The following is a 23,784-nucleotide window of genomic DNA, read 5'->3' on the forward strand; positions in this document are numbered from 1 at the left end:
TTAATTTATAAATCAGTTTATTTACAGATTTTGTTCTCTTAAAGTACATTTCAGTTACCAAAGATATTTACACTGGTGTACACAGGGACCATCCTGATTATTTTACAGTACTTAATTACAAAAAACCTCCCCAACCCCTCCACATCCTTGGGTCTTCTACTGTGCAAAGCTGCTGTGGATGTGAACATGAGCTGAAACTGGCCCAAACCCCAAGTTACCAGGTTATTTACACATACACAGTAAATGGGTTTCTTTTCAGCATCTCCACAACACAATACACAGGGAGACCAAGCCTCCCAAAAGGTGGCTTTGCAAATGTGTATCAAAAGGCTCTGCAAAATGAAGGAAAAAAAAAACCCTAGTAAATGCAGGTTAATTACAGTATTCCTTTTTCATCTGTATATAATTTTGCATTTAACACTTAAATTACAAATAAGTTCAATAGTTTGCTTTTCTCCATTTTACTTGGTTTGTAAACACTTCAGATGCACTAAATACCTTGCAAGATACAACTGTTTGTCTGCTGAAAAGTACTTTGTTTTCCTAATATTCTTAAGGTAGCAAAGAGATATGAAAGTTGGAACTGCACACAGTTCCTTGCAGAATAGTCACTTAAAAGGTCTCTCTCACTGTGCTACTGAAGGTCTTCTGCAGGTACACACTTATTCAAGTATTGCAAAAAGCTAAGGCCACTTTTTCAAGAAAGGAAAAGGAACAAGATGGGATTTTTCAATCCCTCATTCTACCTTGTGAGCAACAAGCCTTCTCTGAAAGGCAGAAGTACTGATATTCCAGGGCTTGGCTCACAGAGCGTCCTGCTGTTACAGAGGTACTCACACTCAGTGCTCCTACAAGCTTGAGCTTTCCAAACTGGCTCAGAGATCCTTCCAAAGATGGAGCAGCATGTCCCCAGTGATGACAGCTGCAAACAGCTCACAGGTCTCAGCAAAATGTCCCAGCCTTGAATCTTCTTATGTGGTTGCACTGAGATAACCAGGACGCAGAAATAGCATCTTGTTCTTACAAAGGGAAGGTTGGGGAGAGAAGCAGAGAATTCAGCCTGTTTGTGGGACCCCAGGCTTCCCCATATCTCCTCACTACCAGCCTGACCCAGCCTGACCCTTGCTTCATCGCAGTAATCATCAGTCCACAAGTACTCAACCCACTTGAGGTTTTGAACATACACTCAACTCAAAGCAACTCAACACACGTGAGGTATTGAGAAGGTAATTCACGTACGTTCAAGTCATTTTAGGGTTGCTCCTAGCAAGGATTGCTACCAAAAATAAATCAGTGATGTCTGCAAAGGAACAAAGCCATTACTTAGACACAGCTTCCTTCTGTCCAAACACCTGTTAAAAACAGTGCTTCTGTGAAGGGTACTACAGCCAAAAGACAACAGGCACACAAGCTCCAGCGAGCCCCCATAACCTGTTGGGCCTGACTGCACAACCTCCCCACTCCTGCTGGACAGACCAGAAACACCCCATGAGCCCCTCGGAACAGCAAAAAGCCCTGGGGATGCAGGACAACCTTCTCAACACTGGCCACAGAATCTACAGAACAGAACCTGACCTGATGCTCCAGGTACAAACCAACTCTGCAGGTTTCTGTCCTCTTTCCACAGCTGCTATCTATAAAAACAGCAATCCTTGCTATTGAAAGAGATACACTCAGGAAAGGGAATCTGAGGTGGTGACCCAATCAGTGACACCATGCTGGTTAAATCTAGCAGCTTTAGTTTGCTTCTGTCTTAAGCATCCAAGGGTTTCCTGGTTCAGCATCATGACATTTTACATGAATAAATGAATCACTTGAGAAAAAAAGCTGAGGGATGCTCCACCAAGACCATTTGACTTCCAGCCAGCCAAAAGGCCCACTACTGAGGGACAGACATACATACTCCCACTGGAGATGTCCCTGTCCACCATAACCTCCTCCTTGTCCTTCCACTCACAGAGCTCCCATGGATATGGCTCACCACTAACTCACAAGTGAGGTGCTGGCAACACTACACCTGAGAATCTGTATGGACCTCTGGCAAATCCAACATTTCCCAGTGCTGTCCCTGAAGAATTACCAGCTGTGTGTCATTGTGCAAAATGCAAATATTCCAATGATAGCTTTCAAAAAATCCCAAACAATAAGCAACCCAAAAAAAAGAAAAAAAAAAAAAGGTGGAAAACAGAAACCAAACTGGAGCAGTAGCAGAGGTATGCACAGCACAGGAAGCCCAAGAACCAAGCACATCAATGAAACATTGAGATGCCCCCTGCCACGCCTGTTGTGGGCTGCAGCATCTTTGAGGCACCTCTGAGGGCTTCAAAGTGTCTGTCTACACTCCAGTGCCTGGAGAATCTGATTTTCCTCTGGGTCTTGTCCCAGGTTAGCAAACAGGGATTAAGGCATCATCGTTTGACCCCAGATTGTCCATGTTCCTCCATGAAAAACACAAGAACGGGAAGAACAGGTCAGGAACCAGCACTCAGCAAAACAACACTGCAGATGAATCCAGCCAAATCAACCAAAATCAACCACATAATATGGTGCAGAAGTTGTGGGAAAGGAAGGGAATAGGAAGAGCTGGGAATTTTCACACAATTTTACAGCTCAGTCCCATCAACTCTCCATTGTCTCCAAACCAGCTGCTTTGGTTTTCAAGCTCCACTCCTAGACTTGTCTTTGCGTCCCACCCTTGGTCACTGAGGTTTGGTTGTTCCTACCTTCACCCCCTCGTACCTGCCTCATGAAGCTGGAGGTTTTGTGTGAAGAATATAGGGCTCTGGAAGTTTCCAAACCAGATGCTCTCTCATGTTTGTCTGTCTCAAAACACAAGACAGTGCAGCCAACTGCACTGGACACTCTCCTGTAATCCACTTAATAAATTATCTGAAAATAAATAAAAAACCCACAAGCACAAAACATGCAGACAGTCAAGCACCAGACACCACTTTCTTTGGTGAATACACTCTGTTCTCTAAATTGTTCAAGTAACAGCTTCTCCAATTCATTAGGTGACAGTAAGGGAGAAAGCTGAGGGATTGAAGGCCAAATTTTTGTCAGGAAATGTTTTCCACTCCTGCATGTCTCGTGCCTGAGAAATCCTGAGTATCCATTATCTGGGAGCAGGAAGAGAAGTGCTCCAGGAAGAGAAGTGCTACACGGTAGGAGGGAAGTTGAAGTTGTCCATGGGCTCATCTTTCACACTTGACATTTAGGCAGGCTTTATCTTGCTCCGCCTCAGAGCAAAGCAGCAAGAATTCTGTAGGCAGGAAGAAACATCATCTAATTTCCCTGAACTGGGCTGGCACCATGCTTGGTACCACATCACAGAAGAAAGATGAAAACCAGCTTCACAGAGAAGTGAATTAAATAGGCTCTGAAGCAGAAGGAACTGATGCACATTGTTAGGGCTGCAGGAGAAGATGTGTTAAGATTATAACACTGTTCAGTATGGTAAGTCTCTGTTTAGGACAAAAACCTGACCAAACTGTTGCTTCTCCAAATTACTCACATTTCTAAAGACAAGTTGAGTACTGATGGCTGATCACCATTCCAGCAAAACAGCCAATATCCCAACTTAACCCAACCCTTTCAGGGAACAAGCTGAACATGTCTAAGCCACAGGCCGGGGCCCCAGGCAACTGCTGACAGTTATGGGACATAACTGCATTGGCACATGAACAGTCTTGAGCACTCCTCAAAGCAGCCTCAAGTGAGGGATCAGCTTGTTACAAACAATAAATCTGGTGCGAGGTCTTGGCAGCCAGTTCAGGTTCTTTTCATCCCATCTGAACTGCCTGGGAAACCCCACACGTGGAAGTTCAGCTGCAGCACGTGCAGGGAGGAGAGCAGGTCAGGAGTCAGAGAGGGCTGTGACTCCATGGTTGGCAGCTCTGAGCTCACTTCAGCACTGTCAGACAAGCAGCAGCCTCCGCTGTTTCTCGTTTATCTGGTTCAGTACATCAACAGTGTCTCTGATTAAGGCCTCGAAGATCCCATCTGCCAACTGCATCTTGACACACAATTCATCCTCATCATAGTTCACCCACTGTGCTTCTTCCTCGTGGAGTTCCTGTACCTTGGAGGGTAGAAAGAAAATAGAAACATTACAATTCTGTTGCTTTAAAGTAATATTGCCTGCAAAGTTCCAGAAAGAGTCCAAAGCAGAGTCTGTCTGTCAACAACATATCTGTCTTTGTAAGAGATTACAGGAAACGCTTGGAATAGCAAAACGAATGCAAATCTGCTTGAACCAGGCTATTTCACTGGATGAATGTTTCCTACTTTTCACTGTAGCATCCATTTTAAAGGCTTTCACATTCCTGCACAAGTTTCTCACTTGAAAGGACTCAGCTAATGGGATAGCCTTGGCCAACAGTAGAAGCTCTATTAATTAATTAGTTCCTAATTATGTTTTTGCAAGAAGTTGATTCCATGTGGCTTAAACTAGTAAGAAATAATGGAAAGGCCTTGAACAGGGCAAGGGGGATAAGAAAACATTTCACTGCACTTCAGTTTGTAATATAATAAGAAAACTTTAGGGAAACAACTAACTTCCAATGTTTCTGCATAGGAAGACAAAATACTTGCAAGGGTATTACAACTCATTTGCACAGAATACTCCATGCTTCGTTGGATTTGACAGCATTACTACAAATGGAATTTTGTACAGTACATTCAAAGAGCACTTATTTCCTTCTATTACTAAATTGCTGACAAAGAAAATTCCCTTTTAGTGCTCACTGACAAATAGGTGGTCTAGTATCAGAATGAAATATATAATTTCATCCAGCAAATCAAGTCTTATTGAGAGTCTCTCAAAATTGGACATCTTCAATTAAATTTATTAAAAATTTGTCTTACTGACCATTTCAGTATTATAGACAAACCTTAACAGAGCTCAAACATTTTAGAAAAGAAGGAATGAATGCAAACATCACTTGTATTTGAAATGACAAACAAAACCTGTTAAAGGCTCTGTCTCTGCTCAGCTTCAGCAGAAACCTCTTATACTCTGACCTCAAAATACATTTACAGTGTACAAGTGGGGCAGACACCTGAACACTGCCAAACTAAGGTTAAACATACTGAAAAATCCACTAACCCAGGGTCAGTATGTAATAGAGTTGTTTTCTGAGACAGAACATGAACCATAGCCCCAACACATGCTCTTCCTTTTGCCTAAAGCTAAACCTCCCAGAAACGGGTCTGTTTTGAAGCTGACAGCTGCTGTGGCACAATGATGATTCAATAACCCCAGCAGAGTGTGAAGCCCAATAAAAGCCTGCTATGGGAAGCCCAGGGAACTGGCACTGCTGCAGGGTTTGCAGCCATTCATAAGGTCCTGGTTAGACACGGGGCTTCAGGCTGACAGCTCCTTTCTCCCTCTCTTAAGAGAGCTCAGGGAGAGGGGCAGGGATCTCATCCTGCAAACAGCTTTGGAAGAGTCACGGTGCCTGCTTACAAATCTGTGCTACTACAGCAAGTGCCTCTTTCCCACACAGCTGTCAAGGACAAGGCATTAATGGCTTTATTAGGCTTGTTACTAATAAGGAAGAAGCAACACTATTTGCAATCAAACTTTGAAGGAGTGCTGTAGGTGAAAGATAATTTAAATGGAAGGCTAACAAGTGGTAGATAATTGGGTGTGGGTTTGTATGGGGGTGAATATCTGAAAGAGACTCCTGAACTCTCACAGAAAAATGTGCTGCCTGCAAGCTGTATGTGCTGGTTGTAAATTCTGATAAACAGCAGCATGTCCCAAGTCCTCCCATCAGTAAAGAGGCATAAGATAGAAGCAGCAATTTGCAGACTGATCACGTGTTGTGTATCTGCTTCATAGATTATTTAGATAAGGAAAAGAAAGAGACAGGGGTCATGAAAGGAAGAGGTGATGTTGAAAAAGGATTCCCTCAAAGCAGAAGTGATTTGGAGAAAAAACAATAGGGGGCTCAAAGGGCTGCTGCAGGAAAAATCCTGGAAATAGGGGAAGATCCTGAACACAAAAGAGGTGGGTGGAGACAAATGCCAGGGGATGCCAGGGGATGCCAGGGGACCTCTACCAAGGCTGGTAACCTGGAGCAGCTGCACCATAGGACTGGCTGGATTTTCTGCCCAGCCCTCCCAGGCCAGCGGCCACTCCACTGCTGAGAAGTGAAGCCAAGACTTAGTGAAGGTAACACTGAAGGTGGGGGAAGCTAGTGAGTAAAATAATCAAGCAGGTTAAAAACTCTGATCTCACTGGCCTTGAATAAACCCCAGTGTCCAGATCCACGCTAAGGTACTGTTTATTCTGCCTCCCTGACAACTGTGTGATAAGACAGTTTCTTTACTGTGCTTAACAGTGAAAAGAGATACACAGGATAAAGAAGTAAAAGTAAACAAGAGGGGAGAAGGTACTTGATCCAGGCAGAGAAAGGCTGGATGTTTAATAACACCAGAAAGAAAAACAGTATCAATGATTAATTTTCTCTTGCCTGTATCATTCCTCCCTCTCTCAGAGGCAGAGTGCACAATTTCCTTTGGCATTAGGAGGACTTCCTCAAGCGTATTTTTGGAAAACTGTGAGAATGTGCAATTTGCAGCTGCAGGCAAGTCTTGTTTATACATGTGGAGACTGCTGTGCTGCTTTGCAGCCCTGGCTGCACATCTGAGCCAAGGCAGTTACAACTCCTTTGTCTGGGAAAGATTTGATCCATTTGTTGTGGATCAAACTGCTTCTAAGTAACTGAGACAGTTTCTTTAATATTTGACAACTATCATGGCTTGCATGGAAATGGGCTTTGCACTTTCTTATGACAAAAGTAAAACGTCACATATTTGATACCAGGAAGAAAGATCTCTATACCAGAAAGAAACTGCATTTGGGTGAAGTCAGGAAAATTACACTTTTAATGAAACTGAATTCTACCCTACATGAAAACATAAAGAGTGATGAAATGCAGAAGGCTGTGTGGTATTTTTTTCTCTGTACCTTTTTTTTTTTTTTTTTTTTTGTATGGACACTTTTTATTAAAAAAAAAACATTTAAAGAAGGAAGGCATGCACACAAAAGAAAAACCAGAAGATAACATGGTCACATGATCTTGCTGGCCCTCTATTAAATGTCATAGCACCTAAAAAAACCCACATAAAGTAATATAATCAGAAGGAAATTTAGAGAGTGACTTAGCATGTTTTGATTTCTCGATATTCCTATTCAAAGTAAGAATATCTCTAAAATATACTACATTTAAGGAGTCAGTAGACTATTTGGGAGACTGAAAAGAAAAAGCATCCACGTATAAAGTAGTGTCTTGGAAGAAGGCCAGCAGGAGGAAGGCAGGCAGGTGCAGTCTCACAGCCCTTTGCTCTCAGAGTGCCTGGAAACCTTAAGACACAGCATACAAACAGCCTTTCAGTCTCTTCTTACTGTGTACTCCCTTTGGGTTTAGATCTGGGGTGCTGCAGCAGTGGCATCTCAAGCTTTCCAATTAAGCCAGCTTGGTAGGAACAGCCCTGCTTTGTTGTAGAGCTTCTGCACAGAGAGAAATATTTTGGCTGTTAAATCAACAGGTCAGAAGATCAAGCACTTTGCAGCCTCTGCTGGCAAGCTCCTCAGGTGTGAAAACCAAACACATAGGTTTGGAAGTGTCATGTGAGCTCTGCTTTCTCAAGCTCCACATAAAAGAGAAGGGGGGCTGGCAGGGAAAGCAATGGCAGAGTTTGTTCTAGCCCCATGCAAACAGATCAGCACAGGGAGTTTTGGCTGAAGAGCCAAGAGGAAAAAAAAAAGCAGTGGAAACAATCTATTGTCAGCACCTGAATTTAAATAAGGAGATATGAGGGTTCTTGCTGTAGTTTAAAAACAGGTTTTGAAAGGTGCTGGCAGCCCTGGTGTACCGAAATGTACATTTGACATTCTCCACAAAGAACAGACAGCACACATGTGATAAAGGAAGAACATGAAAGGACAAAAGGGAACAAAGCAAATACTTAGACATTCCTTTAACTTGATTTTAAACAAAGTAGCTTTTCATAAAATGTGAACTCCTGTACATGTTTACTAAAAGCCAAGATTTGCTGTCAATGTTAGTAACTGGAGGAAATATCTAGCATATCAGAGGGATCCCTGAAGAATCCCAATATAAATTCTTTTCTGAGGACAGAGATGCCTGATTGAAGACAAAAAAGAATGCTGCAAAACGGAGAAGAGGAAGATGTTCTTTTGTCACTGGAATTAAAACGACTCACCACATTGGTGTCAGTGCTGGGAAAGCACAGACCAAAGTGAAAATGCAACTAAAAGTGCAGCAATTGGAGGAAGTTGCAAAGCTCAAGGCAGAGCAAGGAAACAAAGGATTAATCCATCCTGTTCTCCCTTTTGTTCCCAGGAGGTGTGATGGCCAGCCTAGAGGTCCCAGTGTCACAGAGATCACCAGTGCTGCTTCTCCTGCTGTGCCCCTTCCCACAGGCATGAACCTTACACTGGGAATTAAGTTTAATATTATAAACCCAGAATAGCACATCCAGGTATAATCAGGGAGAGAACAAGTTCAGTCAAACAGCCTGGCATTTGCTTCTGCACCTATAGAAGAAATAAGAGTCATGCCCAGCTCCTGGGTCAGACAGAACTGGACAGTCAGGTGTGTTCAAGCTTCTAAGTATCATTAAAATACACAGGTGTCTCAGCAGAAAACTGTGAAGGGATGTTTTCATTTTGAGGTTAATTTGACTTAAAATGGAAATGAAGTAACTGGGAAGAAACTGTGCTGTAAGTTTAAATTCAAGTAACAGAAGCCTAAGAATATTCACCTCTGGTTTAAAAAGATCATGTTTTATTCTAACAATCATTGTCTTTACAAGCATCAAAGGAAGGTGGGGAATCAGTCAGCTCATGTGTGTATTTACATGACATCCCCTGCACACTGCAGTGGTGTATACTGGCTACATCTTCACACAAACTGGAACTAAGGATTTTGAATTGTGGTTTTCAAAGACAATTCTACAGTGCCTAAACCTACAAAAAAACATCTCATTTTCTCTTTCAGGAAATTGCTCTTTTGTACTACTTGAATACACTTTCAGCAAAATGTGGAGAATCCTAAACCTGGTCTCTCAGTTTAGGGCTACCCCATGAGCTACTGGGGATGGGCAGCAGGTCTGTATTACCACATGACTTTTTAGGCTGAGGCTGACTAGGAGACAGAGACAGCTGTCCAATACTTCATGTTCCACAGAGACTTTAATAAAATAGAGTTCAGCTTCTCTTGCCTTATCTCCTTAGGTTTTCAGTTAAAAGTTCCTCTGACAGTGCCTCACATCACAGTATACATTTGTAAGAAATGCCCCTGAGACTGCCTTATTCCTAAAGCACAGCATGCTGCAACCTTCACAGAGTTACTCTGAATCTTCAGCTAAAGTTTTATTACCATATTCTTGTGAAAACAAAATAAAATTAAACACATTATTTATTAAGCCAAACTTATCAAAGCTCAATTAATCTTTGATATCTGGCTCTACATGTAAATCACAGACTGGACTGTCTGAACTTCAAACATCACCTGAAGCACTCTGGATGCCTTCAACTAGAACAAATGTTTCCAGTCAGGAATCTTTCTTTCTAGCTATGTAGCAAAAAAATTAGGAAGTTGGTATACATACATAATAGCTGTAATATTAGTTCCCTTGAGGATCTAAATATAGAACTTCTTTGTGTGTGCTTTAACAAACTCTATATCCCAGAATCAAGTGTATCAGGATGTACTGGGATTTATAAATAGATATTATATTTACATACAATTAAACCCCTGTGTTGGAAACCCTCCAGTGATGGGCAATTAAAAGACCACACGACCCACAACTCCCAATTACTCATATATGCCTCGTTGTATGGAATCAATTCCAGGTGTAATTAAGTGAAGCAGTGTTAATGACTACTCAAATTCCCAAGCAGAACCTTCACTATCATTATAGCCAATAAAGATGTTAACCATCCTGGCAATACAAGACAACAAAATAACTTTCAAAAACTGTACACAGCCAGACATGCTCCATCTTAGGCAGTTTTAACACTGAACGGTCTCTGCCCCAGTGGCAGCTGCATTCACTAGTTTAATTACATTCTCTGTATCACTGTCTCAAATTAAATAATAGTACTTAAAAATAAAAACATTTTATATTAAAGTAAGAGGAAAATATATTCCCATCTCAAAGAAAAAGTTCAAATAGTTCAAATTGTCATTGTTTCCTTCTGGAAATACATACTTTAAACATTTTGGGAGTGAGTGAATTTATACTGCAGTCAAATGAGTAGGCACAATTAACTCAAGTCACCTTCCCTCACTGGCACTGGACTTCTGACACCTCACGTACACTTTGTATTTTTTAAACAGCATGACTGAATACTGAAAATACATTCATATGCCACACTTCAGTCTAGAGGACAGTATCTGACAAGATTGTTTTCATCCACTTACCAGTATGTGATCCACCCGGTCTCGTTTCTTCCTCCCAAATTTCATCATCTTCTGCCAGTCTGTTTTGTGGTTAGGCTCTTTCCTCAGGCTGAACAACTTCAGTACTTCAGCTGCAATGAAGTTCTACAGAACAGTAAAGGTGAGATTTATCACATTTGAGCTAAGAAATTAAAGGCATGCACAAAGCAGCTCCCCTGAAAAGTCACACTATAGAATTCATCAGCTTGCAGTACAATTATTAAACCCAGAAGTCGGGGGGGAAACAAGACACCCACTGCTGTTTCAATCTTGAGAAGAGACACTTTCAACACTACACAAACAGGATTCCGACAATTTATTTTATGGGAAAATATTAAAGAAAAGCAGGGTGGGAATTTGGTGTCCTTGTCCTGTGTCCCTTTTGTCCCCAGCCACATGCTTACATGTTTTTGAAAGTCTTCTCAACTAACAGAGTGATTTAGATAATACTATTTCTTTATTTTCTTTGCTTTCCTAGACAGTTAATAAACTGTATCTTCAGCAGGTTAATCAAAATTTAGTAAACTCCCTCAATTTCAGAAGAAACCGTGCAGGTGGAAGTTTTCAATTGTGTCCTGATGAGCCATATGGAAGGTTCTTTTTGGAGGGCTTTAAGGGAGACAAGTTTTTTCCCAATGTGTAGCCCTGCAAGTTTAACCTAGATCCAGTCAGGCTCTCATCTGTCCCCCAGGCTCTGTGATTTTCTCCTTCCTTAAGCCCTACCACCAACAGCATGGAGGGCTCCTCTGGCTTGCCAAATATAACAATGCCCTCCCAGTCAAATTCTGGGTTCCTCTGAGCAACTCCTGCTGTCCTCAAGACGATGGTATAGGTGTGTGTGTCTGAGTGAAAAATCTAGTTCATCCCATTTGGCCCAGCCCTACTGTTGGATCCATTCCAATTTAGCCATACAGAGCTCCACAGAAATCTGCTACAGCAGCAGACTGTCAGTATACCAATTTTATAAGATCAAGGTCATCCTGGCAGTTCTGCACAGAGGACTGAGGTTTAAAAACAACCAGTAGCAGTCATAAGGACAGGCAGGCTAATCTGTTGAGTAAAAATGGACCATTCTGACAAATTTTCTTTCAGGTTGGTAATCTTTCTGTTCTGAACTCATCTCTTGCTCACCTCTTATGATCTTCTAACACTCAGGTAAATGCCAGTTCAGTGTTTTTCATCTTACTTTCCCTGCTCAATAAAGATTTCTTCCTACCTTGATTTCATCCAGATCATTTGGATCTTTGACTCGGCGAAAATAAGCAGACGCGATCCTACACGGTTTCATCCAAATGGGCTGATTCAGATTAGGATCCTCAGCAAAGATTTCCCCAAAGATCTCTCTTGTTAAATCAAATACCACCTGAACAAAGGAAAAAGTAAAAGTTATGGCTTACTTTTGTCCATGATAAACTTTCAGAGGGCAAGACCAGAATGTCTGAAGACCATACCTTTCTATAAACCTGCTTGTTTATGGTATCTGTGTCCTGCTCTTGGAGGTTACCACAGAGATCTGCTTTAAGGCTGCAGCTTTGAAGATCATGACCCAGCTCTTTCAGTTTCCAGAGTTGCTCAGCTGCTGCGTGCACCATCCCTTCCACCTCCACTGCAGTGTGAGGGACCGCCAGGGGCTCCTCGCTCGGCTTGGTGGGCACTTTCTGCGGCTCTGCCTGGGGCAGCACTGCTGGTTCCTCAGCTTGCTTCTGCTGCAGCTTACTGGAACTCAGGCCATAGTCCTCATCAAACCAGTCTTGATCATCTCCCAGCACACTCAGGAACTCCCGGTTGAGCTCCAGCTCTGCCAGTCTCTTGGCAAGCTCCTCCTGGCCACTGGCACCAAACACGGGACTCTCCTGTGGATCAAGAGCCACAGAGTAAATGTGAAAGCCGTGTCACACCACTCTGTCCCTCAGCTTACATTTTAAATGCTTTACTGATGTAGTTGGTGATAAATGGTTACTATACTAAAACAAGCCATACACTGGGATACACAAAAACATATGAGACACATACAGAGCATACAGTTAATCTCCACATCATCCAGTAGAACCTGAGAGAAAAACTGATGTCACACCACATTCTTCATTCAATCATCCCCAGTCAAAGGCACAATCAACTCTTAAAATCAGTGCAAGAAGTCTGCTACTCACCGGTCTGGGACACATGTCTGGAGAGGAAAGCTCTTCTCTGTCATCTTCCAAATCAGAACTTAGGAAGAAGTTATTCAGACCATCTGGAATCTGCTTTTCCACCTGCTGGGGTGGAGTAATGGCTTCCTCCTTCACATCACAGAGCTCCTGGTTGCTGAGCTGGATTTTCTCATTTTTGATCTTCTTTATTTGCTGTAACTGATTGACTGTGTCTTTCACAAAATCTCTTAGTAGACTGTCTGTCAGCAAACTGACCTTTTCCAGTTGGTCTTTTGACCTTTCTTCCTCTCTAAGAGGCAGGCTGAGCTGTGCTTCTAACTGGTTCTTTTCTTTGGTCAGCAAATCCAGCAGGGGGGTTGCAGGCTTCTCCACGACGCCAGGAGAGAGATCATCTAACTTTTCAGCACATTCCTCTCCCAGTGTCTTCTGCCTCTCCAGTTTTTCAGAAAGGAAATCTGACACGTCATCCAACTGAACAGTGGAAACCTCATCCACAATGCTAGAAGTGAAAGGAGTGTGGCTGGCCTCCTCTTTTACAGCATCCTTCAGGTAATCCACCACTGACTGTTCCTGGGCAAATGAACCAGTAGCTACAGAAATCTCTTTTATGCTGTTTGCTTTAGATGACAACTCCTCTTCAACCCTTCCCTCAGCTGAGGCTTCTGAAACAGCTGTGTCCACAGGAGCTTTATCCTGGGAATAGTTTTCTGTTGTGTTTCTGCTCTGGCTTTCAGCTTCTTTGCCAGGTTTGGAACTTTCCCTGTCTTTCTGCTCAGCTTTGTGTTGTTTCTCCAGTCTATCATCAAAGAATGAGTCTTCATCATCCTTATTTGTGTCTAAGTGGCTATCGATACTTTCTGTAATGTGAGAGATTTTCTGAGGAGGAGCAAAAATACCATGCTTTTCTCTGCAATCAAAATATTTAATATCATCATAAGTTCCATTATTGTTCCCTTCAGGTTTATCCAACTCCACACCAGCCCAAAATCCTTTTGCAAATTTAGTAAGCCCTTTGAACCGCAATGTTCCAGGCTGGACTTTACTCACAAGTACTCTATCTCCAATGTTGAAATTGGACAAACTATCTGTTTCTTCTGTGATTGAAGCCGAGGCCCACAGTGGAGAACAAGCTGGAGCCTGTTCTTGCTCCACATCTCTGCGTTCAGCATTTTTCATAAGTTCTGTTGGGGACTTAAGTTCCAGCAGCCTCTCTGAGTGCATGCTGCCAGAGAGAGACCTGTCACTGAGGCACTCGCTGATTTCACCATCGCTGCCCAGGCTGGTGGATCTGCTTCGGCTGGCCTGGCTGTGCTGGGACTGCTCCCTCAGGGACTTCCCGTTAGCAGAGAGCAGGGATCCCTCAAAGTCATCTCTGTCATGTTCTCTAGGCAGTGTTTCTTCAGATGAAGCCTGTTTTCTGGAAGAGGATCCTTCAAAGTCTTCAGGGTACGATGGCTCTTTTTGACTCAAGAGCTGCTCAGAAAGCAGATCACCTTTTTCCTCTGCAGATTTGTTGAGTTTGTGAGAAGTTTCCTCTATGCTTGGGCCACTTACATCGTCTTTATTTGACTGTCTCTGTTCAAAGATTTCTTCTGTATCATGAAGACTTTCCACAGCTACATCTAACAGTTCCTTCTGAGAGAGTCTATTTTCAGAGCAGGGGTCCAGTGAACTCTCCCGTCCTTCATCTAATGTCAGCAAGACATCAGAACTCTCCACAGGCTTTACATTAGAACCTCCACTCTCATATTCCTCTGACTTTATGTATTCCAGATCTTCTGTAATCTCAGATTTATGGCTAATGGTAGGACCAACACCAGATGCGTTTACCACTTTGTTCACTGACTCAAGGGATATCCTGCTAATGTCTTTCATATCTTTGGGACGAGCTGAATAGCTATCTGAGGAATCACCAGATCCTGCTCTGGAACTCTTTGGTAACACTGAAGCCAAGGAAGCCCTTCCAGAAGGTTCTCCTGCATGGACAGCTGTCACAGCCACCTTCTTGGTGTGCATAGACACAGATCTCTCAGTTCTTGATGACACAGCATCTTGAAGGAAAATAAAAAGTGAATTTCAGCAGATTGTATAAGACACATTGTTTTATTGCAAACTACAATCACAGGCAACTAAATTAATATCAAGGTTTCTGTGTTAAAAGATGATACAAACTGGTGCCTTGGAGACATATACTTCTGGCTGTCCTATGAACATGAGCAACTTCAATTCCAGAGTTATAAAGCCTTCTTTCTACTTCTGTTCCTTTAACCAGCATCCCAAGATAAGGACTCAGTTATTTGTTTGCAAGCCACAAATACAACAAAGATTAGAACAGGAGATAATGAGATAATCATCAACTGCAAAACAGTGCAAAATTTTCTGAACTCAAGTGGTAAAGGAACAAGAAACAAAAGAAAGTAAAAAGGTTTCTTAAACCTTAATTATGGTTTCATAAACACCTCAAAAAGAGTAAACTAAATACTGAATACACAAGGTATTCTGCAAAAAACAGAATCCTGCTAAATAAAATTGCAAAAAATACAGCTCCATCACTATCATTTTATGAGTCTCCATCCTCTCTTAAAACCTCTTTGTGAATCAAAAAGGAAAAGGTTCAAGAAGTTTAAAACAGTCAGTGTTCAAGATCTTAACCTGCAGTATGGATTCTTCCAGTTACCTACCTGCAAGTTCTGAAACAGATTCCAAAGATGCTCTGGATCTCTCTGACTCAGTCAGTGATTTCCAGTTTTTAGCTGTCTCAGGCCTAAATTGGAAAAATCAAATTGCATGAATTACATTTACACAAGAGGGTGATGTTTGGTTGTTTTTTTTAATAGATAAAAATAGAAATACAGGCATGTATAATTATAACACTACACCAATGTGGCATTATAATTATAACATAAGTAGTTTGCTTTGTTAACATACTGTGACCTTAGAAAATGGGAATGGGGACAGAGGAGAGTTTCAGAGTCCTGGAAAGTAATTTTGTTAAAAGACTAATCAAACTTTATCTCTTACAGGAAAAAAAAAGGGAGAGAAAAAAATTGGGCTGTTTCTGTTATTTTTTTTTTTTTTAATTTGAATGCACTAAAATTGCACCATCTGCTGGAGAAAATTAATGCTTAAAAATACAGTAGGAAGTGCAGAAGATCAGTTGAATTCTCTACTTTTTAAAACCTAAGATCTATACCAGATGTAAGTTGCAAAGATGAATGGTTTGCCTTACACAGTGCAGTGGACATAATGAGTGACCAAAATGGGAAAAAAAAGCATTCAGGCTAATAATCCATGCACTGTATCTGGCAGAATTCTTGAACAACAGTTTTGTTTTTTTTTTTTTTAAATTGAAAATAGAGCCTGGAAAGCTGGGCAGGATAACAGTGAGGTGCATAAGATTACAGTCATGGTAAATCTTATCTGTTTGGGTCTGGTGACAACAGCAAATAGGTCAATTGGAAACTGCCAATGTCCAGTGCTTAAAGGCACAGCAGTTAGTAGCTTTTCTTGCATCCATGGTTTTGGCTAAAACAGCAATCAGCTCCACAATAATCTCAAAAAGAAGAAGGAGAAATCCCAGCTACCTATGGAGTGGTGGTGCCTTGATCTTAGGTTTTTCAGCAGCAGCTGAGGATGGAGTTTTAATCTGAGGTTTAGCTGTTGGTGATGCCTCCAGATCTTGGCTCAGCTCTGCTTCAGTCTTCTTGATAAACTCATCATATGACTGCACATGGAAAACAATTCCAGCTGTTAATACACTGAACCACAACTACAATTCAACAATCAAAACCTATAAAGTGAATAAAGAATACACTCAGTTTCTCTATAAACCAATCTATTTAACTTTCCCAAAATCTACAGCTGCAAGTCCTAGAAGTTTCATTACTTTACTTCCAAAACCAAATTACATGAGCACCAATCTTTAATCCCAGCTAGGATAGTAATGAGTATAAAGGTACATAACCCCCAGAATGCTGCAAGCAACCTATTACAGATAGACATTTTAAAAGGGAATGGTATTTTAGCCTCAAGTCTCTGATTCATGATTGGAAATTGTGAAATAGCTGGATTGGATGGGGCTTTGAGCAGCCTGGTCTAGTGGAAGGTGTCCCCTGCTCATAGCAGGGGGATTGGAATGAAAGTATTTTCAAGGTCCTTTCCAACCCAGCTGTTCTGTGATTCTGTGTAACAGTCACACTGCTATCACAACAATGTGTATTTCACAGCTTTTGATACAGTATTTTGCTAACAACATCCATACTATCAAGATTTATCCAAGGCTAACAATCTGTTACTTTGCCCTTCTTTCTTCTGTTCCTGACCTCCAGCTGTTTGATCAAACTGGCTTCCTGGGCTTTCAGTCTCTCCTTTTGTCTCTTTTTCTGCTCCTTTTTCAGCTGGTAAACCACGGATTTCCTTTTCCGTAGTTCATCCTTCAGGGCCCTGATGCGTCCTTCGATATCACTTTGATCAGAGGTGGTTTCTGAAAAAGTTCCGTTTTAGTCTTTACAAACTTGCACCTCACAAAACAATTCTAAGCCAAGCAATAAACAGTCATTCAGTAATTACAAAACACAGTGCAAGAAAAATGTCAAAGAATGTAATGTCAACATATTATTTAACATAGCAAGACTCTTAAGGTAGGATTTCAGATTCTAAACACTACTATGTGTGAAAGATATAAAAAGGTGTTTCATCTTGCTTAATTTAAAAGAGATAGGCTGTGATACAATAACTTGTTACCAAGCTTATTCACACCAACCACATGTTAATGCTCTTCAACATTAGCTGCTTGTCATGTTGGGTATTGCAGAAATTCATTTTTATATTTAAAAATACAACTCGGAGCTGTACACCAAAAATACATCTGAAACACAGAATTACAATATAATACAGAGTTTTAAGTTGCAGAATACACTTAATTGATGAGAATGTCACTTGGGACAGTGGACTTCAAACCAAGTACAAGTTTCTGGTCCATGCAGATTTTCTGTCACCTAGACTAAATACGTCTATGAAATACAGAGCTGACTGGCCAACAGCTGGAAGGGAAGTCAGTATGAACAAGGCAGAGATTGTCACTTCCACAGATACTCAGATCTAACCTCTGCATGGTAACCCAATTCTACCAATAACTCTGATGATTTTCTTATTTCTGCTGTAACAGCTTTCCTTATTTCCTCTTAAACTCTCAGACTCTACAGAGAGACTGCCTCAGTCTCTTATTAGTTGGTTTTTGCCACCTACCTTGTCCAATTGTTTCTTGCTTTAAATGTATACTAACATAGTGCAAAACAAGATCCTTGTCCCAGATTGTTACTACCACGATTAACTATCAAAAACTCTTCAAAGTATTACCTGACATAGCCTTAGTGGGGGCTCCTCCTTGAACTGATGAGCCCCTTCCTCTTTATAGCTGCAGCTCCCAAGAGGAGGGTTTTGGCTGGCTTGTTTTTCTAATGCTCAGTATTACCTGTAGTGTTTTCTGGATGTTCATAAATGCCAATTACTTTACTTGGTAGTTTAGAAAGTCAGTTACCAATATGCTTTAGTCAGCTAGCAGGAACAGCTGACATTTCCCTAATCCACCTCTTTTCTGAACATAACAAACCACCATAATGAAGGATTCCATTCTTAACAACAGCCAGTAAATGCAATCAAACTCCTTTATTCTTTTTGCATTAACAACTGTTGTTAACCATTCAAAGATTTAAAAAAAAAACCCTAAAACCCAAACAAAAAGAATGGAATCTCACTTGCAATCAGGAGCACGTTGTGATGCCACTGTAATTAACAGCTCCTCCCTAACAGTAAGTGACCACTATGTAATTACAGCATTTCTCGATCAACTCATAAGGGAAAGATCTGCACATGCTTTCATCTTTGACGATCTTGTCCACGCCTACATCAGACTGACAGGGCAATGACTTCGTTGTTACTCAGCAGGCCAGAACATTTGTCTCTTTACAATGGAATGATTTATTGTGAAACCAGCACCATCCTGATTGGCTTCCCACCTCATATACCTTTCTTTAGAATTTGAAATCAAAGACTGTCAATATTTTGTTTTACACAAGCTTATTTTTGTGATTGCTGTTGACTGTTCTACATTTCATAATGGTTTCCTTACATGACTGCTGAGTCAGAGCTTTAAAATAACTTTATCAAGCTGCTCAAAGCTTCACTGTGTTGGAAACTGCTCTCCAAACAGAATCCCAACACAGATTACTCAGTGCAAATATGTAGGTTACCACAAACAGTACACAAAAGAGAACCTGCAAATTTCTTTTCCACTGAAGACTTACCATTAAAAAAAAAAAAAAAAAACAAGAAGAAAAATGCTATCTCATTTGCTAAGAAGTATTTTGTGGTGCTCTGTCTATTGCACTGTGGAAAACAAGATGTTCTAGAGACTAAAATTGTGGAAAGAGTCAAAACAGACTTCCCAGGTGAACAGAGAGGATGATGGTGACCCACTGGAGGGAGCTCAGGAACCCCTGCAATCCACATGACTGAGAGCACAGCAGGGCAAGGGCTGCTCTGTACCATTTCACTTCCAGCATTCCTCCCCTCAGCATTTACTGGCAGGCAGCTTGGGTACTGGGTAAAGGATATAATGAGTCCATGCAGGAGATTTTATAGCTCAAAATGCCACCCTAGGCCCTATTTTAACAGACCAAACCCTCCTCCAAAAATAAACCCCTATGTCCACTGATTCTGCATCCACTGATTCTGCACATGGCAGAGCAACCCCAAAGGTCTCTCCCATATTGCCATGTAACAGAGCTGTTCTACTTCTGGAGCTGGGTGCAAAAGGAGGGATTTTTAAATCCTAGGACCACCTTAACTGTTGACTCTTATCTTCTTCACATGTGTTTGCAGAACCTGTACAGCTTTCTAGAAGAGGATATAAAGCCTTCTTATATTAAGATCCTCAGCTGAAGAGATCAAATTACATAATGGGATAATACACCCACTAACACCAAGCCTTGGCGATTTCTAGGAATTTGTCTGCCTCTCCACATCTATGTCTGCATTTCAAGTTTGCTAAAAGCAAAAGCTTTGAAAAAGCAATATAAAGCCAAGTGGGTATTACACTTACCTGACTGTGTCATAGATAAAGATTCATCAGACCAGTTGTGAGATGTCTGGTGGGACTTCACAGGTGAATGTAGCTGTCCTCCAATTCTGTGGCTGCCTTTGCTGGAGTCTTGCTTTGATACAGATATGCTGCTTTTGGGAGGAGACTGAGAGAAGAAAAGGATAAATAAGTAATTGCAGTTTGAAAGTAGAAGACCACTGTCATCTGGAGCCACTTACAAGGAAAGAACAGGACAGAGGACATATCAAACAGTGGTACCTTTACAACAATCTTAAGAAGAATTTAATCTTTGCTAGACAATAAAACAGTAATACCAAGAGCAGCAACAGCTGTCTGCTTACTTTGAGCCTAGATTTCAATAAACTTGCTTAGACTACTCTACTACCACCTAAGTGAACTGACATGGCTCTGACTCACATGGGTTCAATACATTTGTGTCATCTGCAGCAATAGGAACTCCTACTAAATAAACTAATAAAAACTAACCACTTCATGTAAAGGGTGCAAGACAATATTCTGAATCAGTGAAACAACAGAACACTAGTTTTCTGAGGCCAGGCAAAACCTCCAAGAGCAAATGTTCTTCTAAAATGCTGCTTAATGCTTCAACATTATCCTACCTTTAACACACCTTGTACATAACCTCTGGCCCACATTAGACATTTTATTATTATCTCCTCAGCAAATTTGCCAAGAAACTATTTGTAATTTGTCTAGATAAGCAGTTTTTTACCCTACAGACACTGAATTTTCTGTCTTCTACAGCACAGAGCAAAGTTATCAGGATGAAACTCATCAAAATTATCATCCAACTAGAAATCACAATTGGAATAGAACAATAAGGCAGAATTAAGCAGCAAGCAGACACAATCTGAAACCCAAAGGACTGTGCATGAGGTTACAGGTCTGCTTCTTCATCCTATAGCTACACTTTGGGATACATTACTTGCAAATAAGGCAAAGTGGAAAAACAGAGCATAGCTTCCATGGCCTCAAAGAATTTATACAATGGCAACAAGCTAGCCTACAGCTAATTCACACTGCTAAACTGGGTCAGTATTCTACCACTTAGCACTGCATACCTGCGTGACATACGCAAAACGTTTTGCAAGACTACCCACAATTTTAAAAATATCTAAACTCTATGTGGAAACAATATTTCCTCAAGACTTCAAAGCACATGTCTGATCACAATGATTACTGACAGTAATGTGAAATGGTATCATAAACACAAAAAACACATTTAGTTAATAGTGCAATCTCTACTTTTGACAACTGGGATTGCTGTCTTTGCCACTCCTCTGATAGTGTGTAAGAGTACCTAAGGCAGAACAGCTCACTCACCAGTTTGCCAGGTGATGTAGAGGACTTGAAATCTTCAGAATAAGCCATTTCTTCATTAATTGTACTCTGATCTGGGCTTTCTGGCTGTCCATGGCCCATGGGCTCTGATGGGACAGACTCAGCAGCCAGACTGCCAAGATCTTCTGGGATAGAGCTTTCACTATTCAGATGAGAGCAAGAAGGCACTGGAGACTCCTCCTCACTAGCTGTTTCTGAGAGTCAATGAAAGAAAAAAAAAGCACAAAAGCACATCAGAACCACCTCATATGCAGAAGCTGAAGGCATAAGGTTGAAAGGCAAACTTTCTATGCTGTCTGCAGATAAAGTAGTAACTGCTAGCTGTACATGCATTATTTCACTCACCTAGACACTGACAGTGAAGTATTTAGCAAGAACAAGCCTGTTTACCAGAGAAGTATGATTTAAAACATGATTTGTGTTCAAGAAACACCTGGATGTGGCACTTGGTGCCATGGTCTAGTTCACAAGGTGGTATCAGTAAGAGGTTGGACTTTATGAACTCACAAGGATTTTTACAATCCAACTGATTCTGTGCATCTGTGAGAACTGCCCAACATTCTTAGTGATTGCTGACTATCTAAAATAAAGAGGTTTTCAGGATATTTTAACATTTTCCAGACAACACACTCTGAAAAGATTATTAGGGAAACCTGTCCTTCCAGTTGACCATAAAGAAGCAAGAGTCACTATTAGTCTGAAGAAGTCATGGAGGAGCATATAATCTGCAGGCCAGATCTTGAATTTAGAATTGATTGCTTCCTTTACAGTAGTTGCAGAAAACATTTTAATGTTATGATTTCATCATGAGTCTCTCAAATGGCAACAAAGAAAATAATAATTTGGGTTTTCAATATTCCTGTTTACTAAATTCTGCAGGAGTCATGGCATTACTGAGGCAGCCATGGAGAACTATTCAGTGTTTGAGTAAAGGCTGGGGAGAAGGACTTTTTCTTCTGAAGCAGGGCTGTGCTCCAATGTTTACTGGTAGGTACAATCAGCTCTCACTTATTGATAAGAATTCAGCATTTGTGGTGAATTTTTTTCATTGGAACTTACTGACCCATACACATACAATCTTTAAAATATCTTACAATGCCTAAAATCCACATGACTGCTTTCAGTAACAAGTGTACTAGGGCATTACTCTGAATTCCCTTTACACATTCAAAGGATGTGCTGCCTACTTTCAGTAAAGTGGGGGAAAAAAGGAAAATAGATATGTTTTTAGAACAATCCCTGAAATCACTTTCTCTCACTGCAATTCAGTTCCCTGTGCTTCAGCATGATCCACTTAAAACAGAACTGTAAAGCTGTAGCTTCCAACATCTGGGAATTCAATTTTTCCTCATAATAGCATCATTTATACTAATTACATCCTAGCATACTTTACCACAGCTACACATTTCAAACAGGTGGCATTAACAACAAAGGGAAGAAGAAAATTCTTTCCATTTTTTGAAAACACAGACAGGCTCCCTTGACAGGAGCCATCCTCACCAGCATTACTAAAGCTAACAAGCAGAGACACTTTGCTTGCTACTGGGGAAAATAAGTTTTAACAGAGCAAGTTCAGAAGACTACCAGCAAAAGATCATGTGTGGGAAATTCAGGACTCCTGGACAACTAATTAATATGATTAAGTAAAAGCTGCTTACTGTTTACATTATCCACTTATTTATACATTCTAACTCTACTGCACAGGCTGATCATGGATTTCTTATTAAAAGAAATTGTTCATGTGTTTTGCATGCACTTCTCAAAATATGGGATTGGTTACAGTCTAGGTGCTTTGCCACCCCGTTATCGAGTTCTTGTGGTTTTGGAATTTGATTTCTCAGCTTCTTCTTTCTTATTTTAGCACAGTTTGTGTCTTAGTAACCTTGGTGAATTCCAGAGGGCCCCGAGAAAATCCTGATAAGAACAGTAACAAGTGAAATGGCTGGTGCCATTAGACCTTGTAGTCTAAGTTGTTCAGCTCCATTGCTACAATCATGCCATACTGCAAAAGACAGAAATACAGTTTAAAAATTGTATATATGAGTGACTGATGGGCTTATGCTGCACCATTCATTTGGGAGGATACATGGCAAAGGAGAAATACACATTTAACTATGGTGTAAAACAGGCAACAGAGTGCAGAAATTGGGATTCTGAGAGTGTCCAGAAAGCACAAAACACCAGAAAAGGAAACAACTGCAAACCTAAACAATCCTTGTGTCAAATTATGCTTCACTCTTGTCATGTGTCACCTCCCCCCAGCTCCCATTACCTTTGGGCTCAGCACTCTGATCCCCCAGCTCTTTCTTGGCTATCTTGGTTTTGAGCAGCTCTTTGTCCCAGGCAGCCAGAGCCTGCTTTTCCATCCTCCGGATTTCTGCCTCCTCTGCATCCAGGCGCCGTTTCCACTCCAGCAGCTCCTCGGCGTGCTGCCGGCGCTGCATCAGCTTCTGCTCCCGCTTCGTGAGGAACCTGACAGGCAGAGCACAGGACGATGCCAAACCAGCCACACTCAGCCCCCAACACCCAGATGCTCCATTGCCACCATTCTCACTATTGCAGTTGTTCAGTTTGTTTTCTAGGATAATATCCACAATAACTGCTATCTCTCAGACTTCTGATGTGCTGCTGCAAAAACCACACAAATAGACAAGGGTTCTTTTCTCTGCAGGAAGTAATGTCTACATCATAC

At 41.2% G+C, this 23,784-nt stretch overlaps 1 protein-coding gene across 5 annotated transcripts in view; it reads right to left on the bottom strand.

Moving 5' to 3' along the window:
- The window catches only part of CEP350 (centrosomal protein 350), a 68,927-nt gene continuing 45,143 nt past the window's right edge, over window positions 1-23,784 (bottom strand). For all 5 annotated transcript variants that reach the window (XM_021545951.3, XM_021545953.3, XM_021545943.3 and 2 more), the window contains 11 exons: window positions 23,365-23,564; window positions 21,075-21,286; window positions 19,731-19,875; window positions 16,951-17,111; window positions 16,213-16,352; window positions 15,310-15,392; window positions 12,629-14,679; window positions 11,930-12,331; window positions 11,695-11,841; window positions 10,461-10,583; window positions 1-4,081 (listed from right to left, as the gene is read on the bottom strand). In XM_021545951.3, coding sequence (XP_021401626.2) covers window positions 3,917-4,081; window positions 10,461-10,583; window positions 11,695-11,841; window positions 11,930-12,331; window positions 12,629-14,679; window positions 15,310-15,392; window positions 16,213-16,352; window positions 16,951-17,111; window positions 19,731-19,875; window positions 21,075-21,286; window positions 23,365-23,564 — 3,829 coding nt within the window. In that variant the 3' untranslated portion in view covers window positions 1-3,916. The remainder of the gene's footprint in view (window positions 4,082-10,460; window positions 10,584-11,694; window positions 11,842-11,929; window positions 12,332-12,628; window positions 14,680-15,309; window positions 15,393-16,212; window positions 16,353-16,950; window positions 17,112-19,730; window positions 19,876-21,074; window positions 21,287-23,364; window positions 23,565-23,784) is intronic.

Source organism: Lonchura striata, chromosome 9, assembly GCF_046129695.1.
Source record: "Lonchura striata isolate bLonStr1 chromosome 9, bLonStr1.mat, whole genome shotgun sequence".
NCBI classification, from domain to species: domain Eukaryota; kingdom Metazoa; phylum Chordata; class Aves; order Passeriformes; family Estrildidae; genus Lonchura; species Lonchura striata.